The following is an 18,165-nucleotide window of genomic DNA, read 5'->3' as shown; positions in this document are numbered from 1 at the left end:
AATACGAACTGAACAGATTGTGAGCTTTTGTTGGGAAAGGGCCATGCCTTATAATGCTTAGTTCCTTTACTGCATTAGGACAGTATTCAACTCATGGTGGATCTTCACTGAATTTTGTCAAACTTTAAAGGGAAAGTTGGCGAGAAAAGACGGCTGATTTCAATTTCCATTTTCAAAGGAGAAAGACACACAGAGAAGAGAGAATAAAAACTTGCCTATCATCACGGGCTCAGCAACAGACCTCTCCTTGTAGGACAAATTATTATGAGGCTTGTCACTCTCCAGTAGCTTGCTCAAAGAGTTTTAATCCCCTCACTACTGTGAGTGTTTCCATTATTGCACAGAGAAGTAGATCAAAGCCTCTCTCTAGGAGAGATCACAGCTTGTCTCTTTCAAAGGAGAAAATAGTGATGGCTCCAAAACTTTTATATGTAAGGAGCTTAGCACAACTATCAGGTTGAGCGGGGTTGGATGGACTGAAAGCGAACCAGGAAATTCATTTAGAAGCTGTCCCTTCAGGACAACAAGATTCTATACTTTAGGGACTTCCCTGGTGGTGCAGTGGTTAAGAATCCACTTGCCAATGCAGGGGATACGGATTGGATCCCTGGTCTGGGAAGATCCCACATGCCGCGGAGCAGCTACGCCTGAGCGCCACAACTACTGAAGCCGGCGCGCCTAGAGCCTGTGCTCTGCAACAAGAGAAGGCACCACAACGAAGAGTAGCCCCTGCTTGCTGCAACTAGAGAAAGCCCGCACACAGCAACGAAGACCCAACTCAGCCATAAATAACTAAATAAAAAAAATTTTTAAAAGATTCTATAATTTATTTATTTAATTTTGGCTGCATTGGGTCTTCATTGCTGCACGCGAGCTTTCTCTAGTTGCGGCGAGCGGGGGGCTACTCTTTAATGTGGTGTGTGGGCTTCTCATTGCGGTGGCTTCTCTTGTTGCGGAGCACGGGCTCTAAGCATGCAAGCTTCAGTAGTTGTGGCACACGGGCTTAGTTGCTCCACAGCATGTAGGATCTTCCCCCACAAGGGCTCGAACCTGTGTGCCCTGCATTGGCAGGCGGATTCTTAACCACTGCGCCATCAGGGAAGCCCAGATTCTATACTTTAGATGGTAGGTTAAAGATGAATTAAAATAGCAAGATTTAAAAAATACTTGTCCTCATACTTTATAAAAGTTCAGGGGAATGTCAGCTGCCCACCTAAGGGATGACGATGATGAAGTAGAGTTGGTCCATGGGAGGCGGGGGACAAGGTGGAAGGGGGTCCGCAACTGAAAGCCAAACTCGACCAAGTCTTACTGAAATCCTACCCAAGGTTGCTCCCTTGACTAATGCTAACCTCCCTCATCTGGCAGGCATCTAAAGAGGAAGGAGTCCCAACCTCTTCTGCTCCGCCACCTCCAAGGTCCTGAGCCCCTTCCCAAGTGTCCTACTTCATCCCTGTTTCCTATCGTGCCTAAGGACTAGATGTTCCTCCTCCGCCTTCACCCTCTCCACTTCCTGCACCGTAAGAAGTCGACTCACCCCTTCCAACGGCCCAGAACAGCCCCCACAGCACGCGAGCCAGAAGGGGCTCTGCAGAGAGCCCTTGCTTAGACTGCGAGGTCCAAGGAGCGCTAGAACTGTAACTCCCAGAATGTTTCGCTTTGTTTCTAACCACTGCCCGGCAGCTAAAGAAAAATATCAACCCAGGAACGGAGGAAGCAGTAGTTCTCTCGTCCAAAGAAATTAGTATTCAGTAAGGTTAGTACGATTTTTCAGGAGAAACGCTCCCCGCGACTGCGTCCCTTTAAAATTCGAGAGCAATAAAATAAACACCCCAGTACTGGGTCCTGAGGGGAAAAATAACCGGAGGCACATCTTCAATCACCTGTTTCCTTAGCCGACGTCACAGAACCAGGCTGAAGGCGGCGCTAAAGCTTTCCTTCAGAGAGGTTCCTCCCCGTCTCCAGGCTCTCGGGACCACGTTTGCTATTAATTATGACGTCACAGCCAATCGTCAGGCGGGACGCATCGACGCTCTAGCCCGCCGTGCTCTCACTGCTCCGCTGCCGCGTAGAGCCGGTCCTCTAGCCCGCGGAGCTGGCGGGCCCCTCACGCCAGCGCCAGATAAGCCCCCAAGTCGAAGTACCGGACCCGGGCTTGGAATTCCGGTTATTTGGGCTCCTTGGTTGCAGAGGCACAAGGCGTGCGTGGGAGAAGGGCTCGGGTTCTGTATGCTTAGGTCCAGGGACAGAATAGGAAGGACCCATCAGTGGGGAGGGAGTTACTCTCTTTCTTTTATTAATACTCTCGTCCCCTTTCCAGCCCTCGACCACCCGTCCATCATGGACCTCGCCAGCACCTGCTCCAGCTTTCAGTCTGACCTGGATTTCTGTCCGGATTGCGGCTCGGTCCTGCCTCTTCCCGGAGCTCAGGATACGGTCGCGTGTACTCGCTGTGGCTTCTCCATCAACGTGCGAGGTGAGGGGCTCGTACGCAGCGGCCCCGGCAGAGGGCCCAGCGTGGAAGGGTCAGAGGCTTTAGGACCTCAAGATCGGTTGGATTGAAGAGGGGGACCCTAAAGCAGGGTATCAGGCACTTTTGGTCTTGGGTCGAAATCTGAAGGGAAGAATATAAGGCCTCCTGGCCAAACCGAGAGGGAGTTGTGGGTGTCAGCCCTCTCCAAACCAACTCTTACTGCCTGCGCAGACTTTGAGGCGAAGGTTGTGAAGACCTCATTTGTGTTCCACAAACTGGGAACAGCCATGCCTGTGTCGATGGAGGAAGGACCTGAGTTCCAGGGACCCGTGGTAAGTGAGTGACATGGAGGACTGGCCCCGTTAGGAGGGTGGGAAAGAAACGAAGGGGGTATTGCACAGATCTGGAGTGTTTTGTACCCAATTCTAAGAGGGAAGAGGGGTCTTTAAAACAGCAGTGTCTGAGGAGTGTGATAGCCTGATGTCTGTGATCAGTAGGGGGAATTATTAACCCACCAGTTGCTTCCCAGGTTGACAGGCGCTGCTCTCGATGTGGGCACGAGGGAATGGCATACCACACCAGACAGATGCGCTCCGCTGATGAAGGGCAGACCGTCTTCTACACCTGTACCAACTGCAAGTGCGTATCCTTTCCCTCCCCTCCGCCCTTTCTCAGTTTGTTTGCTACCTAAACAAATCCAGCGATTTACTTTTTGTACTGAATAAACAGTTGTTTCCTTTGGTCCCATCCCTCATTTCTGTACAGTTCAAGTAATAGGGAGATTTGTGGTCTTTTTTTTTAAATTACACTTTTCTTATCCTTTTTATACCCAGTGAATTAAAGCTTTTAAGATATTTAAAAGGAAAGAAAAAAATACAGAAGGCAAGTATTGCTTGGTGATCAGTGTGTTATGTTGGAATCTTCCACTGCACTCAACGTAGTTTTACTTTGGTGAGAATTACTCTTGAGTGATTTAAAAGAACACGGAATAGTTTTAAGAACTCCTCTTTCTCTTTGGTGTTCTGCAGTTTCACTACAATATATCAAGATGTGGCTTTCTTTTATTTATTGTGTTTGGGATTTGTTGGGCTTTCTGAAAGTAAGGATTGATTTTTTTTTTTTCCAGCAACCTTGGAAAATTATCAGCCATATCTCATTGAGTATTGCCTTTCCCCTATGTTCTCAATTCTCACATGCTGGAGCTCTAATTAATTAGTTGTTTATTAGACCTTATCTTCTATCCTCCATTTCTCTCACCCTGTCTTTTATATTTTCCATCTCTTTTTATTCTGCCTCTGGGTAAATTCTTCTGGTCTTTCTTCCGGTTCACTAATTCTGTCTTCAGTTTATTTCAATTATTGTTACTTAAAAAAAATTTTTTGAGTTCTACTTGATTATTTTTCAAATCCCCTCATTTTTAATAATTCACACTTCTTTAATCATATTTTAAATTGTTCCTTTTATTCTTAAAATATATATTACATTTAAATATACTAAACATGATATTTATATTCTGTCTGCTAATTCTCATACCCACAGTTTTTGTGGGTCTGATGCTGCCATCTGTTATTTCTACTGACTCTCATGGTGCTTCTTTTCTTTTGTGATTTTTGATGATAAGCTCAGATTTTTTAGAATTTGGACTACAGAATTCTTTGAGGCCTGGGGTGAAAGCTGTATTCTTAGCATTTGTGTTTCCTGTTCAGGTGCCTTGAGGTGCTACCAAGCTAGAATCACTTTAAATAAATTCTCAGCTTCATGTTTTTTGGAGCACATAGGTAGTATGAATTTGGACTGCAAATCCAATGTAAAGGCCAGCTTTTGGTTAGAAATTCTCAGGGGAGATTTTGTTTTTATCCCTCTACCTTGTGAGACAGTCAAATTCCTCTTCTGAAGAGTTGGATTTTTTTTTTTCCTTGTTCCCTTTTATACAAAGAGGTAGCCCTTTGGCGTCTCAAACTTATTCAGAGTATCTCCTATCAGACATTGTAGGTTTGTCTCTAGTTCACCCATGTGGCTATCAAAACAGCAAGGGCACCATGGTAGCAGGGGCTTCAGTTTTTTAACTTACCTGTCTAGATTCCTGGTTTTATATCATTTCAGCCAGTGTGAAGGTTGCCTTTACTTCCTTGCTTTCTCACCAATGGATTAAAAATATTTATAGTTAGATGTGCCTTTTGCGAATATTTTTTTCCCAGTCTGATCTATTTGTTTTCTTAACTTTTTATTTTTTTTAATGACCAGAAGTTTTTAACTTTTATGAGGTCTAGTTTATCCTTTTTTCTTTTATGGCTAGTGCTTTTTGTTTTCCTAAGAAATCTTGGCATACTTCATAATTTGCAAGATATATTTTTAATCCCAGCATTTTTAGTTGTCTTGAATTTGTGGAGGGTTGTTTAGGGGAGCTAGTCCTCCACGGTCATAAATGAAAGTCTTTCTTGATTATTTCATTGATTGTCTTATCTTACACTGCTAGAACCTCTTCGTTTGGTCAATATAACAAGTCCTTTCTTTCTCTGTAGGTTCCAGGAGAAGGAAGACTCTTGATTTTTTTTCTGAGCGACTCAACAATCTCTCCTTCTCTTCCTTGGAAGGTGAAAGATACTGGGTTCTTAGATCCTTTGTCCGTCTCCTGATTGCGGTGTTTTGCTCCCAGAGGAAAAGCAGATCATCATGTGGGGATTACCATTGTCCCCAGAGTACTCCTACCCTAGTTGAGTTTCCTTTATTAAAGTTATAGTTTTCTATAAGAGCCAGACGTATGTATGTTATTTATAATCTGTCTTCTTCCAAAAGAAATTTATGTTAGCTTAGAGAGATATATTTGTCCTTTCAACAAATATATCAGCTACAAAAAGAGAATATAAATTAGTGCAACAAAAAGAAAAAGGGAAAAAAATAAATAAAACAAAAAACAAGGACATAAAAATGGAGCCAGGAATGAGGTTAATATAAAAAGGCAATTATAATTACTCCCTCATTATCTAAATCTATTTGGTTCCTGAGTTTAGGGAAACAAAGAGTGGGAGTTTGGATAGTGGGAGGTTCAACAGAAAACTTAACCAGATTCAGTTGATATGTAAGTCTGGACAATAAAACAATCTGACACTCAGAGATACAGGTGGACACTTTGGAAATTTTTTTTATTGCTCTTGAGATAAATGTAATATATGTATATATATTTTACATTGTAATAGATTCATATATAGAAAGGCAGAAAGAAAAAAGTAAAAATCAAAAGGAATCCCATTCCACAGAGATATTTGTGTTTTTTTTTATATATATTTTACATTGTAATAGATTCATATATAGAAAGGCAGAAAGAAAAAAGTAAAAATCAAAAGGAATCCCATTCCACAGAGATATTTGTGTTTTTTTTTTAATGGGATTTACTATATATGCTGAGTTGTATCTTGCTTTTTTCAGTTCAAACCAGAAACTTAAAAGGGAAGCAAATGCTTAGTCCAGACACAATAAACATTCAAATTTCAGTCTGGGAATGCTGATTCCTGCATTCCTTGGTTTAAATGGCGACCAAGAGGTGATGGTAACGATTATCTTGTAATTGTGCAGCCCTTTATATATTGCGAGCTCTCTAACATACACTATCTTGTTTGATCCCACAGCAACGTGGAGGGATGGGCAGGGCAGTTTTCTCCACTGTATGTTTGAACAGTTCTCCTGCCTCACTCCTGAAATCTAAAACAAATCTGTTCATGTTTCTACCCTGCTTTTAAGCCTTCCACCGACTGGATAAAGTGCAAGTTTCTTAGCAAAGCATACAGGGCGTCATATAACCACGCCCACCTGTCAATCACCATTTGGCACGCCCCTTACATCCCTTCAGTATTAAACTGCATTTCCTTCAGTGCGCACAACTACGACTTTGTAAGCTGCTTTCTTTACCTAAAAAACCCATTTGTCTGTTCTCTTTTTGCCACTCTTGTGCTCCCTGAGAAACATACACATATTTTTATCTTATAAACTGGCCTATATTGTAACTTATGACAATTTCTGTGCTTAATCTTACTCATCTCCACCCCAGAGCAAGGGTAGGCAGTATGTAACTAAATTCAGTTTCACAGATGAGACTTAAATCTATGTTAATATTCCAATGTCTTATATTTCTGTTAGTATTTATGCCAGTCTTTCCCACTAGACTGGGAGCTAAAACGCAGGGTGTGAGTGTTTTATGCGCCTTCATCTTCAAGTTACAGCACAGTGAAAGCAAAAAATCCAAGTTGAAGACGCATTAAGCGCCCTGCTCGAACACCTACAGGCATAGGGCGAGGATTAAAACCCAGATTCTTTTTTTTTAATATAAATTTATTTTTAAAATTTTATTTTTGGCTACATACAGTATGTGTTTTGCTCTTTTTGGCTGCGTTTGGTCTTCGTTGCTGCGCTCGGGCTTTCTTTAGTTGCAGCGAGCGGGGGCTACTCTTCGTTGCAGTGCATGGGCTTCTCATTGCGGTGGCTTCTCTTGTCGAGCACGGGCTCTAGGCATGCAAACTCAGTAGGCGTGCAGGCTCAGTAGTTGTGGTGCACAGGTTTCGTTGCTCCGCGGCATGTGGGATCTTCCCGGACGGGGGCTCGAACTCGTGTTTCCTGCATTGGCAAGCGGATTCTTAACCACTGTGCCACCAGGGACGTCTAACCCAGATTTTTAATCAAGTGTGTTTCTAACTGCTCCCAGGTCTCGATTCTTTAATTCCCAGACGAAACAATAAGAAAACAAAGCTAGGCCGTGGTAGGATCATTATTATTGCCCCTTAGTTTTCTCGGCGCTCCCACACAGCCAAGGGATGGGGGTGGGATGGACTCAGCTACTGGACATCTGAACCACGTGCGGTAACCAGTCTGCAGGCGCAAGCCCAACTCTACCCTCCTTGACCGCAGGTTCCAGCTCAATCTCTGAGGCGCATGCGCGTGCTGCACTTAATCGCCCCGCCCCTGCTTCCACATCGCAGTGACGCCCCTTCCGCCAAAGTTGTGTAGCTTTCTTGCGGCGCCTGCGCACTGTCGCATTACGGCGGAACTAATCCGGCGACCTTGAGTTTAGACGCATTTAGAGCCAGGAAGGGAAAAGGGGGACCACAGAATGCGTCACACCCGGAAGCGGAGATCCGGAAGTGGGGTTGGACAGGTTATCCCCAGGGGTGGGGCAGCGGAGGCCCAGGAAGAGGGGGAAAAAAGAAGGTGGAGGATCCTGGCTACTAATCTGAATCCGATACCGATTCTCTTCGACCTCAGAGACACAGAAAAGACAGAAGGGTGCCTCATCCCCCTTCCTCCCCTCCTCCCTCTCTTCAGCCTTAGCCATGGCGGAGGCAGGGGCCGGGCTGAGTGAGACCGTCACTGAGACAACGGTTACCGTGACAACCGAGCCCGTGAGAAAGGCGGGGGGCGGTGCTGTTTAGGGGTTGGGGAGATACCGGGAGGGAAGGGATAGGGCTTTGGAGAGTTGCTGGAGGGGCTGGGCCTGGGGATATGGGAGGAACTGGGGTTGGGAGAATCTCAAGGTATTGGGAGATTTGGGGTGTGTCAGAGTTGGTGCAGAAGGCTGGTCAAGAGACAAGCAATAGAGTTAGGATATAGGTGATGCTTCTTGGAGTGGTGGTGTGTATAAGTAATGAAAGAACGGGAATTTGGAGATTAAGGAGCAAGGATGTGCTGGGGGGAAATGAAGGGCTGTGTGAGAAAGCATGGTTGGAGGCCAGCTGCAGGGGAATTTGACTGGAACCATACTTATCAGTAAATATTTGTTGAAGGAATGATTGTAAAAGGAAGCAGAGGGAATGAGGGAACAAGAAAAGGGAGATGAAGATAGTATTTTGAAAAATCAGAGGAGATATAAATAGAGGAAAATGTAGCATTTTTGCAAAAACAACTTAAGCTGCCTTCAAAGGGAGAAGGTTGTGTTGGGTTTAATAACCCTTGGACTAAGGGAGTTTAGAGTAATAGTTACTAGAGATGCCAGGATGCTGGGGAATAGGTGGATAACAGGTGGGGAGGGCTTGGCTTGAGGATGAGAGAGGAGAGAACAGAGTTATTTCTTTAATGGGAAAAAGAGTAGGGGGTCTGGAAAAAAAGAAAGGGAGATCAAAGATTAGGCATTGGTGACTGAGAAAATAATTTCCATGTATTAATACCACCAAGGATGATTTGGGGAGGAAGACGGAGAAACAGCGAGGATTATATTTTCCTTTGAAGATTTGCTGGGACCTTTCCTAGGTTAGGAATTGTATCTTCTCTGTATACTAGTGGTTACCAAGAACAGGAAATAATACTTCATGATTCCTCAAGGGACTCCCTGAGGCCAAAAATCTGTTCTATTTTATCTTCTCTCAGCCCTCAGCTCCTCTGGCACTATGTCTGATCCTGATTGAGTGGGGGAAGGGAAGAGAGGAGGCCCCCGGGAGGAAGTGGGAAAGGTTAATAGGAGGGGACTAGCTAGGTATGGCATGGCCATCCTTCTTAACGTTCCAGGAGAACCGGAGCCTAACCATCAAACTTCGGAAACGGAAGCCAGAGAAAAAGGTGGAATGGACAAGTGACACTGTGGACAACGAACACATGGGCCGCCGCTCATCAAAATGTGAGTAACTGTTGGCCCACAGTAACCCTGGAGTCCTGGCTCCCCTCAGCATGTCTTCTGCCTTCTTACATTCACTGACCTTCCTGAAGCCCCCAGATGCTCACAATCCTCTGGCTGTCCTGGTGGTTCTCCAGTATCAGGGAGAGAAGGTTAAAGTTAGAGGAGCAGAGGTAGGGAGAGGCTTGAATTGGGATGTGCCAAGGCTTAAAGTCAAGAGGAATCTGAGGTGGGAGAAGTGGAGCTTCGGATTCCTGGCTGGAAAGGACGAGGGAGTTGGGTGTCTGAGTCCCAGGGTGTGGGCCTGGGGAAGTTGGTTCCTGGAAGGTAGGAGGAGAAAATGGTGAAAGTAGGGATTTTTAGTGAGATCCAATGGGAATGGAACTGATGCTCCATCTTATCTCTTCCTCCTTTTTAACTGGGCTCCTCCCTCCAAATCCAGGCTGCTGTATTTATGAGAAACCTCGGGCCTTTGGCGAGAGCTCCACGGAGAGTGACGAGGAGGAAGAGGAGGGCTGTGGTCATACACACTGTGTACGGGGCCACCGCAAAGGACGGCGTCATGCAACCCCGGGACCAAGCCCCACCACCCCTCCCCAGCCTCCTGACCCCTCCCAGCCCCCTCCAGGGCCAATGCAGCACTAAATTCCTCTCTGCCCCACCATTCCTGTGTCTGTCTGGCCCTGAATGTATTCATGTGGCTACTCGGGGACTTAACCCATGGTTTGGTCCCTTCTCCAGCCCCCTCCTCCCCTCTCCTCTGCCTGATAGAGGGAAGAGGGGGAGGAGGGTGGACAGAGATCCTGGAATTCTGACTTGCTGCTATTCCAGAACCCAGGCTTCTGGGCTCCCCCAGCCCTCATTTCTGCCTCCTCTCTTCAGGGATCCAGGCATCTTGGTCCCAGTCTTTTCCCTTTGTTCTCACTGCCAAACTACCTGTCCTGTGATCTAATTATCTTGGCCCCTTGCACTCTCTACTTGAGTTCCAAACAGTTAAATTGGGTTTCCAATGGCCCCAGCTTTCACTGCCAGGGTCCTAGTCAGATTCCAGGCAATCTTGCCCCAGCTATGCTTGTTAATCCTGGCTTAGAGCTTTTCCACTAATGTATTTATGTCATCCTAACTCTTAGTCTTTGCCTGTGGGATGTGAGGTCTTATGTGAGACCTCAGGGCTCCTAGCCCTTTCCCTCCTCTCCTGCCCACTCCCGTCATGCCCTTAAGAGGAGTTAGGAGAGAGAGAGGTCTTTGTCATTCTCACCTTGGGAGAATGGGAAATGGAAAAAGAAATAGTCATGTCCTCTCCCCTCACCCTTCTCGTGTGACCTAGGGTTTCTGACAAAGCTGGCTTCAAGACTGGTCACTTAGAGCCAACTATCTCCTCAGCCTTTGGTCTTCCAGCTCAGGAGACAGATCCAACACGGTCCCAGGGGCCTGGGTCCCTGGGAGAGGAAGGAACAGGGAGGGAGCAAAGAGATGTACTCTCACCCCTTCCTTCCTAGGCTTTGATGTTTCTGCCAGCCCAGATGTCCTGGCCTTCCCCACCCCTTACTGGGATCTAGATATCATTTTCCAGGCCTCTTGCCATGCACAGTTGCAGAGATCAGTCAAATCCATACCACCACTGAGATCTCATTTATTGCCACAGATGCACAAAATAAATAACCCAACATCACAAAATGTGTTAAATACGGGCCCATTTATACATATGGGGAAAGAAGTGAGGCTATATACAAGGGTGAATTTGGGGTGTCTGGGCCATTCCCAGGTTGAGGAAAGGAGAGGTAGCACCATTGGTTGCTTGTTGTGAGTATGTGCAGGGGGGAGGTTTTAAGAAGGTTCTTAATGGGAAAAGGCTGTAAGCATAGCAAGCCGCCATGGTGGAGCAGAACTGGCCTGCCCCCTTCTCCCCCAGAAAGAGGGCCCGAAGGCCCAGGCCAGAGTCAAGCCTCTTGTTTTGGGGGAGGAGGCTTTTGTTTCTCTTGAGGAGAAACCTCAGAATGGACGAGGCAGGGAAGCCCAACCCTCAGACCTGTGGAGAGGGCACTGGGCCCTTCTTTGCCAGGAGGAGAGGCAGGGGTGGGAGGTAAATGTTTGACCGGCAGGGCCTCTGTGTATTAAACATGGGCCAATTACCAGTACTGATGGGGCAGGACCTGTTCCCCAATTCAGGCCTGGGAAAGATAGAAGGGGAGAGATCCCTTGGGAAGTACTGGGGTAACCAAGGGAGAGAAGCATCCCAAGATTTGGTGGGGGGAGCAGGAATGAATTAAGCTTCGGGCATGGATGTGGAAACTGGAGGCCAGTTGAGGTCCTAACTATCTGGAAGAAAACAGACAATGTAGGTGGAGGGGTGCTTATCAATACACCGGCAATGGGCGTGGACATGATGCCTGGAATGAGTAAGGATTTCCATGCCCAAGAGGAAGCAGCCTTATTTCTGACCAAGCCAGAATAAGGGTTGTGGGTGAGCTTCTCAGCCTTCCGCTGGCACGAGGCAGAGGGGGACGCGGGGGTCGCGGGTGCACAGCAGCGGGAAGACGCGCTCACCCAGGGGACCGGGCGCCTGGAAGGCGAAGAGCAAGTCCAGGGAACAGCCGTCGTAGAAGGCCACGCGGCCCCGCTCCCAGTGCAAGTCCACGCGGATGCGCCGCGGCTGGGGCCCGGCGCCGCCCAGCGGGGTGGGCTCCGGGGCCGTGAGCGCCCACAGGCGGCCGCCGCGATCCTCCACGGCCCACACAGCCTCCGCGGGACATAGGCCTACTCTGCCCTTGCGTCGCACCGACTCCCCGGCCACGCCCAGGGCATAGCGGCTCTCCCCGTCGTCCTCATCCTCCCCGGAAGAGTCTCCGCGGGAGGCGGTGTCGGCGATCTCCACCTCCCAGCAGTGGCGGCCAGCCCTGAAGCCCTGCGCGCCCAGCACCGCCGGGAGCTGATCGAAGCGCCCCGGGCTGTCGCGGGGTGCGGGTGTCCCCGGTGGGGCCAGTCGGACGCTGCGGCGGTCCGCGGAGACCAGCAAGCGGCGGTGAGCGGTGCCAGGATCCAGGGTCAGGTCGGCTGGAGAGGAGAAAGCAGGGGGAGGACCGTGTGAGCTGGCTTTCCGAATCAGAGGAGGGATAGGATGGAGAGGATGCGCGGAGGGTACACAAGAGGCCCACAGCAGCTCAAAAGGCTGCTGTAGGACCGAAGAGGGTGAAGGCGTACGAAGAGCAGGCTTGGGCAAGACCCAACCTGCGCTGATGGGCCACTTCCTTCTGGAGGATTGGACTTGGAGAAGGACCCTGCTGGCCCAGGGCAGGGGGCACAGCGCAGAGACTGAAGGAGGGGTTGCCCAGGTTTGCGGGCTTGGCGGCAGAGTGAGGCGCGTCTGACTTCTAGGGAGGGTGAGGACTGATACCTCAATCTGCAGCATCGGGGGCGGGGGTGGGGGGGGTGGGAGCTGGGTCAACAGGATGGAGAAGATGGAGCTAAAGAGGAAGACTGATACCAGATACCAGCACCGCTCGTGATAGAGGGGAGGGCCAGAGGGAGAAATCCAAGTATCCTGAGAAACCAGCCCACCACCCGCAGGAACAGGTGGGAGTAGACAGGCCTATTTCTATAGGGAGCACAGGGCAGAGGAGAGAGAAGGTGGTGATAGCCAAAGGGACCAGAAAGAACTAATCATTGGCCTTGTGTGTATGGGGTGCTTTGAGGAAAGATTTCTGGATTAGGGGTGCTAGAAGCAATCTGGGTTGGGTGGGTGACCAAGAGGGTGGAGCACCTTCTCTAGGCAGTTTAAAGAAGGGCAGAGGGCAGCGTTGGAAGTGATGGAAGGAACTCCCCCAGAAGCTGCAGAGAAGGCCCAGAGCCTCAGGGGCAAGGAGACGCGGGAATCCTGGGAGACTTCTGGAAGGGAGTGATGAGAAGTGGTGGCAGCAGGGATTCCCCAGAAGCAGCTGACCCCAGGGGTCTGTTGTGTGAGTGTATGAACAGGTAAGAGGAGAGAATAGCTGGAATATGAGGAATGAAGGATAGACCTTGTTATAGGTTGAATTGTGTTCCCCCCCGAAAGTTGTGAAGTCCCCCCAATACCTCAGAATTTGACTGTATTTGGAAATAGAATCTTTACAGAGGTAATCAAGTTAAAATGAGGTCATTAGGGTGGACCCCAATCCAATATATCCAGTGTCCTTATAAAAAGGGGAAATTTGGACCCAAAGACAAGTGTGTATAGAGAGAAGATGCTGTGAAGACAGGAAGAACGCCATCCACAGGCCAAGGAAGGCCTGAGGCTATCAGAAGCTAGGAGAGAGTCCTGGAACAGAGTCTCCCTCTCAGCCCCCAGAAGGAACCAACACTGTTGACACCTCGACTTCTACCTCTAGAATCATTTAACTTCTGCCTCTACAACCATGAGACAATAAATTTCTATTGTTTAAGCCACTCGGTGTGCAATGCTTTCCTATGGCAGTCCTAGGAAACTAATACAGACATCAAAAAGGACTTGATCATATTTGAGAGAGAAAAGGGAATAAACTGAAAACAGCCTCTCATTTAGTTCCCTCCCTTGTGCCTTCCTTACCCATCAGTCTATGAAGCATGTTTTTGCCCACTGGGTAGTCTTCAGGGAGATCGTCCTCTGAGTTAGATGACTTGGGAGTTGGGGCATCAAACCTGGATAGATGAGGGAGAAGGGTCAGGAAATTGGTAGACACCCTCTGCCCTCTGATGTCCCCACCTCTATCCCACTCACATCTCTGGAGCAGAAAAGGGTGAGGCCACACCCACAAAACCTGTCTGTGAGTGGGGACAAAGATGTGGCTCCTGTAAGAAGATGGATGTGGCAGCTGATAGTGGAAAAGAAAAAACAGTAAAAATGGAACTCACCTTCTCCATGTCTTCTTCGTATCCTGGGGTGGGCAGAAAAAAACATGGATGTGAGCTCTGGGCTTCATACTGTGGGGAGCTCTTCCCCCACCTCCTCAGGTAGCTGGGTCTGATTTGGTGAGGTCCCTCCTCGCATCTCTGACTGATCTCACCTCTTTATCCCCTGTGCTCCCTTTTCCTCTCATTCTCCCCCTTCCCTTTTCATGACCTTTCCTTCCTCTCAGTCACCACTTTCTCATCCTCCTAACTCCACCCCTACCGTCCTCCCCCGTTTGCCGTGGCCGCAAAGCCTCTCAGTTCCCCTTCCCCAGCCTCATCCAGGCTTTTTTCTTGCCCCCAGAGTCCTCACCGTTCCCTGTTTCCTCCCAGCCCGACCCCCTTCTCTTTCTCAGTGGCCCCCATCCTTATCCACCTTACTGAGGGTGTATCCCAGATAAACATCCCCCGCCTCCTCCATCACACAGACCAAACACATACTTAGAGTCCTTAGGCTAAAAGTTCATTTATAAAATTCTTATAATAAAGCTGCTTCCCCTCTTGCCATAAAAGCCCAGTGTCGTTTATAGGGCCCTTTGTTCTGTGTCTCTCTACCCTGACCAAGGAAGCAGCTGGACTTGGATGTGTCCCAGAAGGCCCAGCAGACCTGCAGGGTACCATGAGAACCAGGAGAGGGCGCTGGATGCTCCCCATCCAAATACTAGGATTCCCTCTTCCGGCTTCGCAGTCTAGTGGGAAAGACTGGGGCAGACCCGTAGGGTGGTGAAGGGGAGAGAGGAAAGGCAATTTGCCTAATTATGCCAATTACACCTAGACTAATTAGGTATATGTAGACTTCAAAGGGTGGAAGCAAGACTCGAGACTAGCTCGGCTGCTGGCGAGAAGCCAGGCGGGAATGCGGGGCGCCTGGGGGTCGGCAAGGGAATGGGGTTGGTTGACGGCCAAAGAGTCAGGGCCCAGGAGGGACGCGGGAGGCTAGGTGGGTGGGTGATCAGGGTGGGATGTGGAGAGGAGCCAGAGGTCCCAACGTCTGTTTTCCCGGACCTTGCCTCCACCCGTGGCCGCCTCTGCCTGGGGCCCTGGGAGGAGCGGAGGATAACAATAACAACACAGCAAGGCCCAGGCCGGAGCCCGGGGACCCACCCCACGACACGGCAGGGGACTTTGGATCTGCCTCCCTCCCTTCTTCCCAACTTGTGACAGCCGCCTCCTTCCCCGCCCCTCCACTCCAGCTTTTCATCCATCCTCCCTCCTGCTTCTCCGCTGGGCGAGTTCTGGTCTCCCTCACCAACCTCCCAGGCACCCAGCACCCTCCCCTCCGCCTGGCCTCCGCCTCCGGGGCGCCTAGCGGCGTCTTTTCCCAGCCTCCCAGTTCCCGCGCTCTTCGCCGGGCCTTAGGGGTCTCCTCCTGTTCTGTCTGGTGCCCCAACCCCTTCCCTCCAGCCCCTCTCCCAAGACTCAGGCATCCGTCCAGCTTCGCTCTGGGCAAAGCGTCAACTCCCTCCCGGCATCTCTCACTTGACAGCTGCCGCCCCCTCGTCCTCTGCTTTTCTTTCCCCAGCTCCATCTTTTGCCTAAACTTCGAGAAGGGCCCCAGCTCGGGAGGTGACATTCTCCGCTTCCCCAGGGAGCCCGCGGATGGCGCCTTCGGCCGACAGTTGCGGACTCGCGAAGCGCACCCCTGCCTCACCTCTCCGTGCGGGGCCAGGCAGCCCATGGTGGGGATGCGGCCCCCTCGGCGTTTCCCAGTTCGGGCCCCGGGCTCGGCCAGCTTCTCCCGCAGCTCGCGGCTGATCCGCACTTCCACCGCCAGCCGCACGTTAGACCTCAGGCTGCGGCGGGGGCACGGCCGGCCGCAGCACGGGCAGGCGGTGGGGGGCGCCTCGGGGCCGGGGTGCGGCGGGGTCCCCCAGCGGCGGTCCAGGCACGCGCGGCAGAAGCTGTGCTCACACGCCAGGAGCACCGGGTCCTCGAAGAGGCCCCCGCACAGCGGGCACGTCGCTAGCTGCTCCAGGCGCTGCACCAGTCCCCGGCCCAGCGGCTCGGATGCCTCCATGGGGAGCCAGCGTCCGGGCGCCGTCCCTTCCGCGACCGTCGCGACCACCTTCGGGCTACTCAGGTGGCTGAGCGCCTCTGCTGCTGGTTGCGTCGCTGCCCCTCTCTCCGCCTCCCACATTAACTTTCTGACGCTTTCTTGCGCTCTCCTGGAATCGCCTCTCTCTTCAACCAGTCTGTCTCCGCCAATCTCCTCACTACGTCAGGCTTTATAGGGAGGGAGGAGGCCCCTGCGGGAGGTAAACATCAGGGCTTGCGTAACACCCCATCTGGTTCTCCCGCTTCCCCGTGAGGTTTGGAGGAGGGTGGAAGGGACATCTAGGTCTCGAGCCAAAGAGGTTTTCGCTAGGGGGCGCTCTGGGAGCAAGGTATCAAGGTGTGGGGTGGGTAGCCCCCGTCACCCCTCCGAATTGCTCGAATCTCGCCTCCCCCTTGGCCTGCTGTGTACAGGTGGGCAGGGCGCCCCGGCTCGCTTTTGGCATGTGTGCCCACACCGCCAGGGTATGTCATTCTAGGTGGCTGGCACACCTACATCTGGGGGCCTGGGGCCAGGAAGCAGGGATCCTGGTTTGTGCGGCTTTGGCAGGCCTCTGAGTGTTGGTGCGTGGCTGTCATTCCAGAGGCCTCTCTCCTCTCCATCTTTCTGCCTTACCTATTAAGGGCTTGAGGACACTGAAGCTGTGGGGTAAGGGGTGGAGAGCAGGCACCCACACCCCCACCTCAAGGAGTCAGCGTAGGGCTCTCTCAGCTGTACCTCTGGCTGGCTCCCATGGCCTCCTTTGTTTCTTCCTATGTCTCTCTTTCTAGTTGTCTCTCTTTTCCCTGTGTATGTTTTTATTTCCACTTTTCTCTTTCTCTCCTTCTTTGGCATGTACCCAAAGGTTGTCTATTTTCACTCTTTTGGTCAACTGAGGCCCAGAGACCTGGCACTGTCAAGGTCACACAGTAAGGGAACGGCCTGAAGTGGAGCCATACCCAGATCTTCTGATTCATGGCCTTGCTGTGATTCCACCCTGCCGCTTTTTAATTTCAGATCCCTAGAACTCCCTTCTACTTTCTGATTTTTTTTTTTCCGGAGTTTTCCTCATGCCCTCTTCCCTCATCTCCATCTCTCTGTCTCTTTCCTCCTTCCCTCTCCTCTTCCCTCCTTTCCTTCCTTCCTCCTTGCTCCCTCTTCTTCCTAGTTCCTCCACCTCTCTCATGCTAGGCCTTTCTGTCTGGTACCCCTGTGCGGTTGTGAATAAGTAAACATTCAGATGTCTACAACTATGATCACACACACTGTTGTACAAACATGCATGTGCATCCAGCAATGTCTAAATGCCCCAAAATGCGCAAATAGGCAGATACTTTCATATAATGCAAAATCACAGATATGCCCAAATAGTCTCATACACACTGAATATCACTAGGACGGACATCCAGGATTATTTAGGGACAGATAGACGTACTCAAAGAACACATGCAAAGAGACACTCTGTCATTAGTTTTATTGTCAATTAGAACAGCAATACAACAACAGTAAGTCTTTATGAAGCAGCAGCATGTTATTAGGCAACTCCTCCAGGCATCCTTCTCTCCCCTACTTATCAGGGAGACACTCAAACATGACACCCTGATAAACAAGGTACACAAATCAACACACTCATCTTGGAAAAACCTCCCAGCTCCATGCTCATAAAGCACACAGCTATCCAAGAAAAAGACTTCAGATATGACCAAAGTCTATTTTGTAAAATGGACATCCATGTAATGATAGGTAGAATAAAGGTCCCCCAGAGATGTCTATGTCCTAATTCCTGGAACCTGTGAACATGTTACCTGACATGGCAAATGGGAATTAAGCTTGCAGATGGAATTACGGTTGCTAATCAGTTGAGTTTAAAGTAGGGAGATTATTCTAGATTATCGAAGCGTCCTTAAAAGTGGAGGACAGGGACTTCCCTGGCGGTCCAGCAGTTAAGACTCCACACTTCCGCTGCAGGGGGGCGCTGGTTGGATCCCTGGTCGGGGAACTAAGATCCCACATGCTGCGTGGTGAGCCAAAGAAAAAAAAGAAAAAAGTGGAGGACAGAAGCCGAAGAAGACAACCAGAGAGATAGAAGCTTATCTCTCAGCCTGACATTGCTGGCTTTGAAGACTGAGGATGGGGGGTCATGAGCAAAGGAAGTGGGTGGCC

The 18,165-nt window shown here is 49.9% G+C and overlaps 3 protein-coding genes across 3 annotated transcripts; 2 read left to right on the top strand and 1 right to left on the bottom strand.

Moving 5' to 3' along the window:
* The first annotated feature begins 2,046 nt into the window (after positions 1-2,046).
* On the top strand, positions 2,047-5,221 carry POLR1H (RNA polymerase I subunit H). Its single transcript, XM_065884721.1, has 5 exons — positions 2,047-2,199; positions 2,321-2,476; positions 2,705-2,805; positions 3,003-3,112; positions 4,996-5,221. The coding sequence occupies exons 2-5, from the start codon at positions 2,341-2,343 to the stop codon at positions 5,018-5,020; spliced, it is 372 nt and encodes a 123-aa protein (XP_065740793.1). The 5' UTR covers positions 2,047-2,199; positions 2,321-2,340; the 3' UTR covers positions 5,021-5,221.
* A 2,340-nt stretch (positions 5,222-7,561) lies between these two features.
* Positions 7,562-10,754, top strand: PPP1R11 (protein phosphatase 1 regulatory inhibitor subunit 11). Its single transcript, XM_065884720.1, has 3 exons — positions 7,562-7,863; positions 8,963-9,071; positions 9,511-10,754. The coding sequence occupies exons 1-3, from the start codon at positions 7,795-7,797 to the stop codon at positions 9,711-9,713; spliced, it is 381 nt and encodes a 126-aa protein (XP_065740792.1). The 5' UTR covers positions 7,562-7,794; the 3' UTR covers positions 9,714-10,754.
* A 787-nt stretch (positions 10,755-11,541) lies between these two features.
* RNF39 (ring finger protein 39) lies at positions 11,542-16,154 on the bottom strand. The gene is made up of 4 exons (XM_065884718.1): positions 15,622-16,154; positions 13,935-13,957; positions 13,630-13,721; positions 11,542-12,122 (listed from the first exon to the last, which is right to left on the bottom strand). The coding sequence occupies exons 1-4, from the start codon at positions 16,105-16,107 to the stop codon at positions 11,542-11,544; spliced, it is 1,182 nt and encodes a 393-aa protein (XP_065740790.1). The 5' UTR covers positions 16,108-16,154.
* Between the last annotated feature and the right edge of the window lie 2,011 nt (positions 16,155-18,165).

The sequence above is a fragment of the Phocoena phocoena genome, chromosome 10, assembly GCF_963924675.1.
Source record: "Phocoena phocoena chromosome 10, mPhoPho1.1, whole genome shotgun sequence".
NCBI classification, from domain to species: domain Eukaryota; kingdom Metazoa; phylum Chordata; class Mammalia; order Artiodactyla; family Phocoenidae; genus Phocoena; species Phocoena phocoena.
The sequence above is the reverse complement of the archived record's forward strand: the minus strand, read 5'-3'. Positions and strand labels throughout refer to the sequence as shown.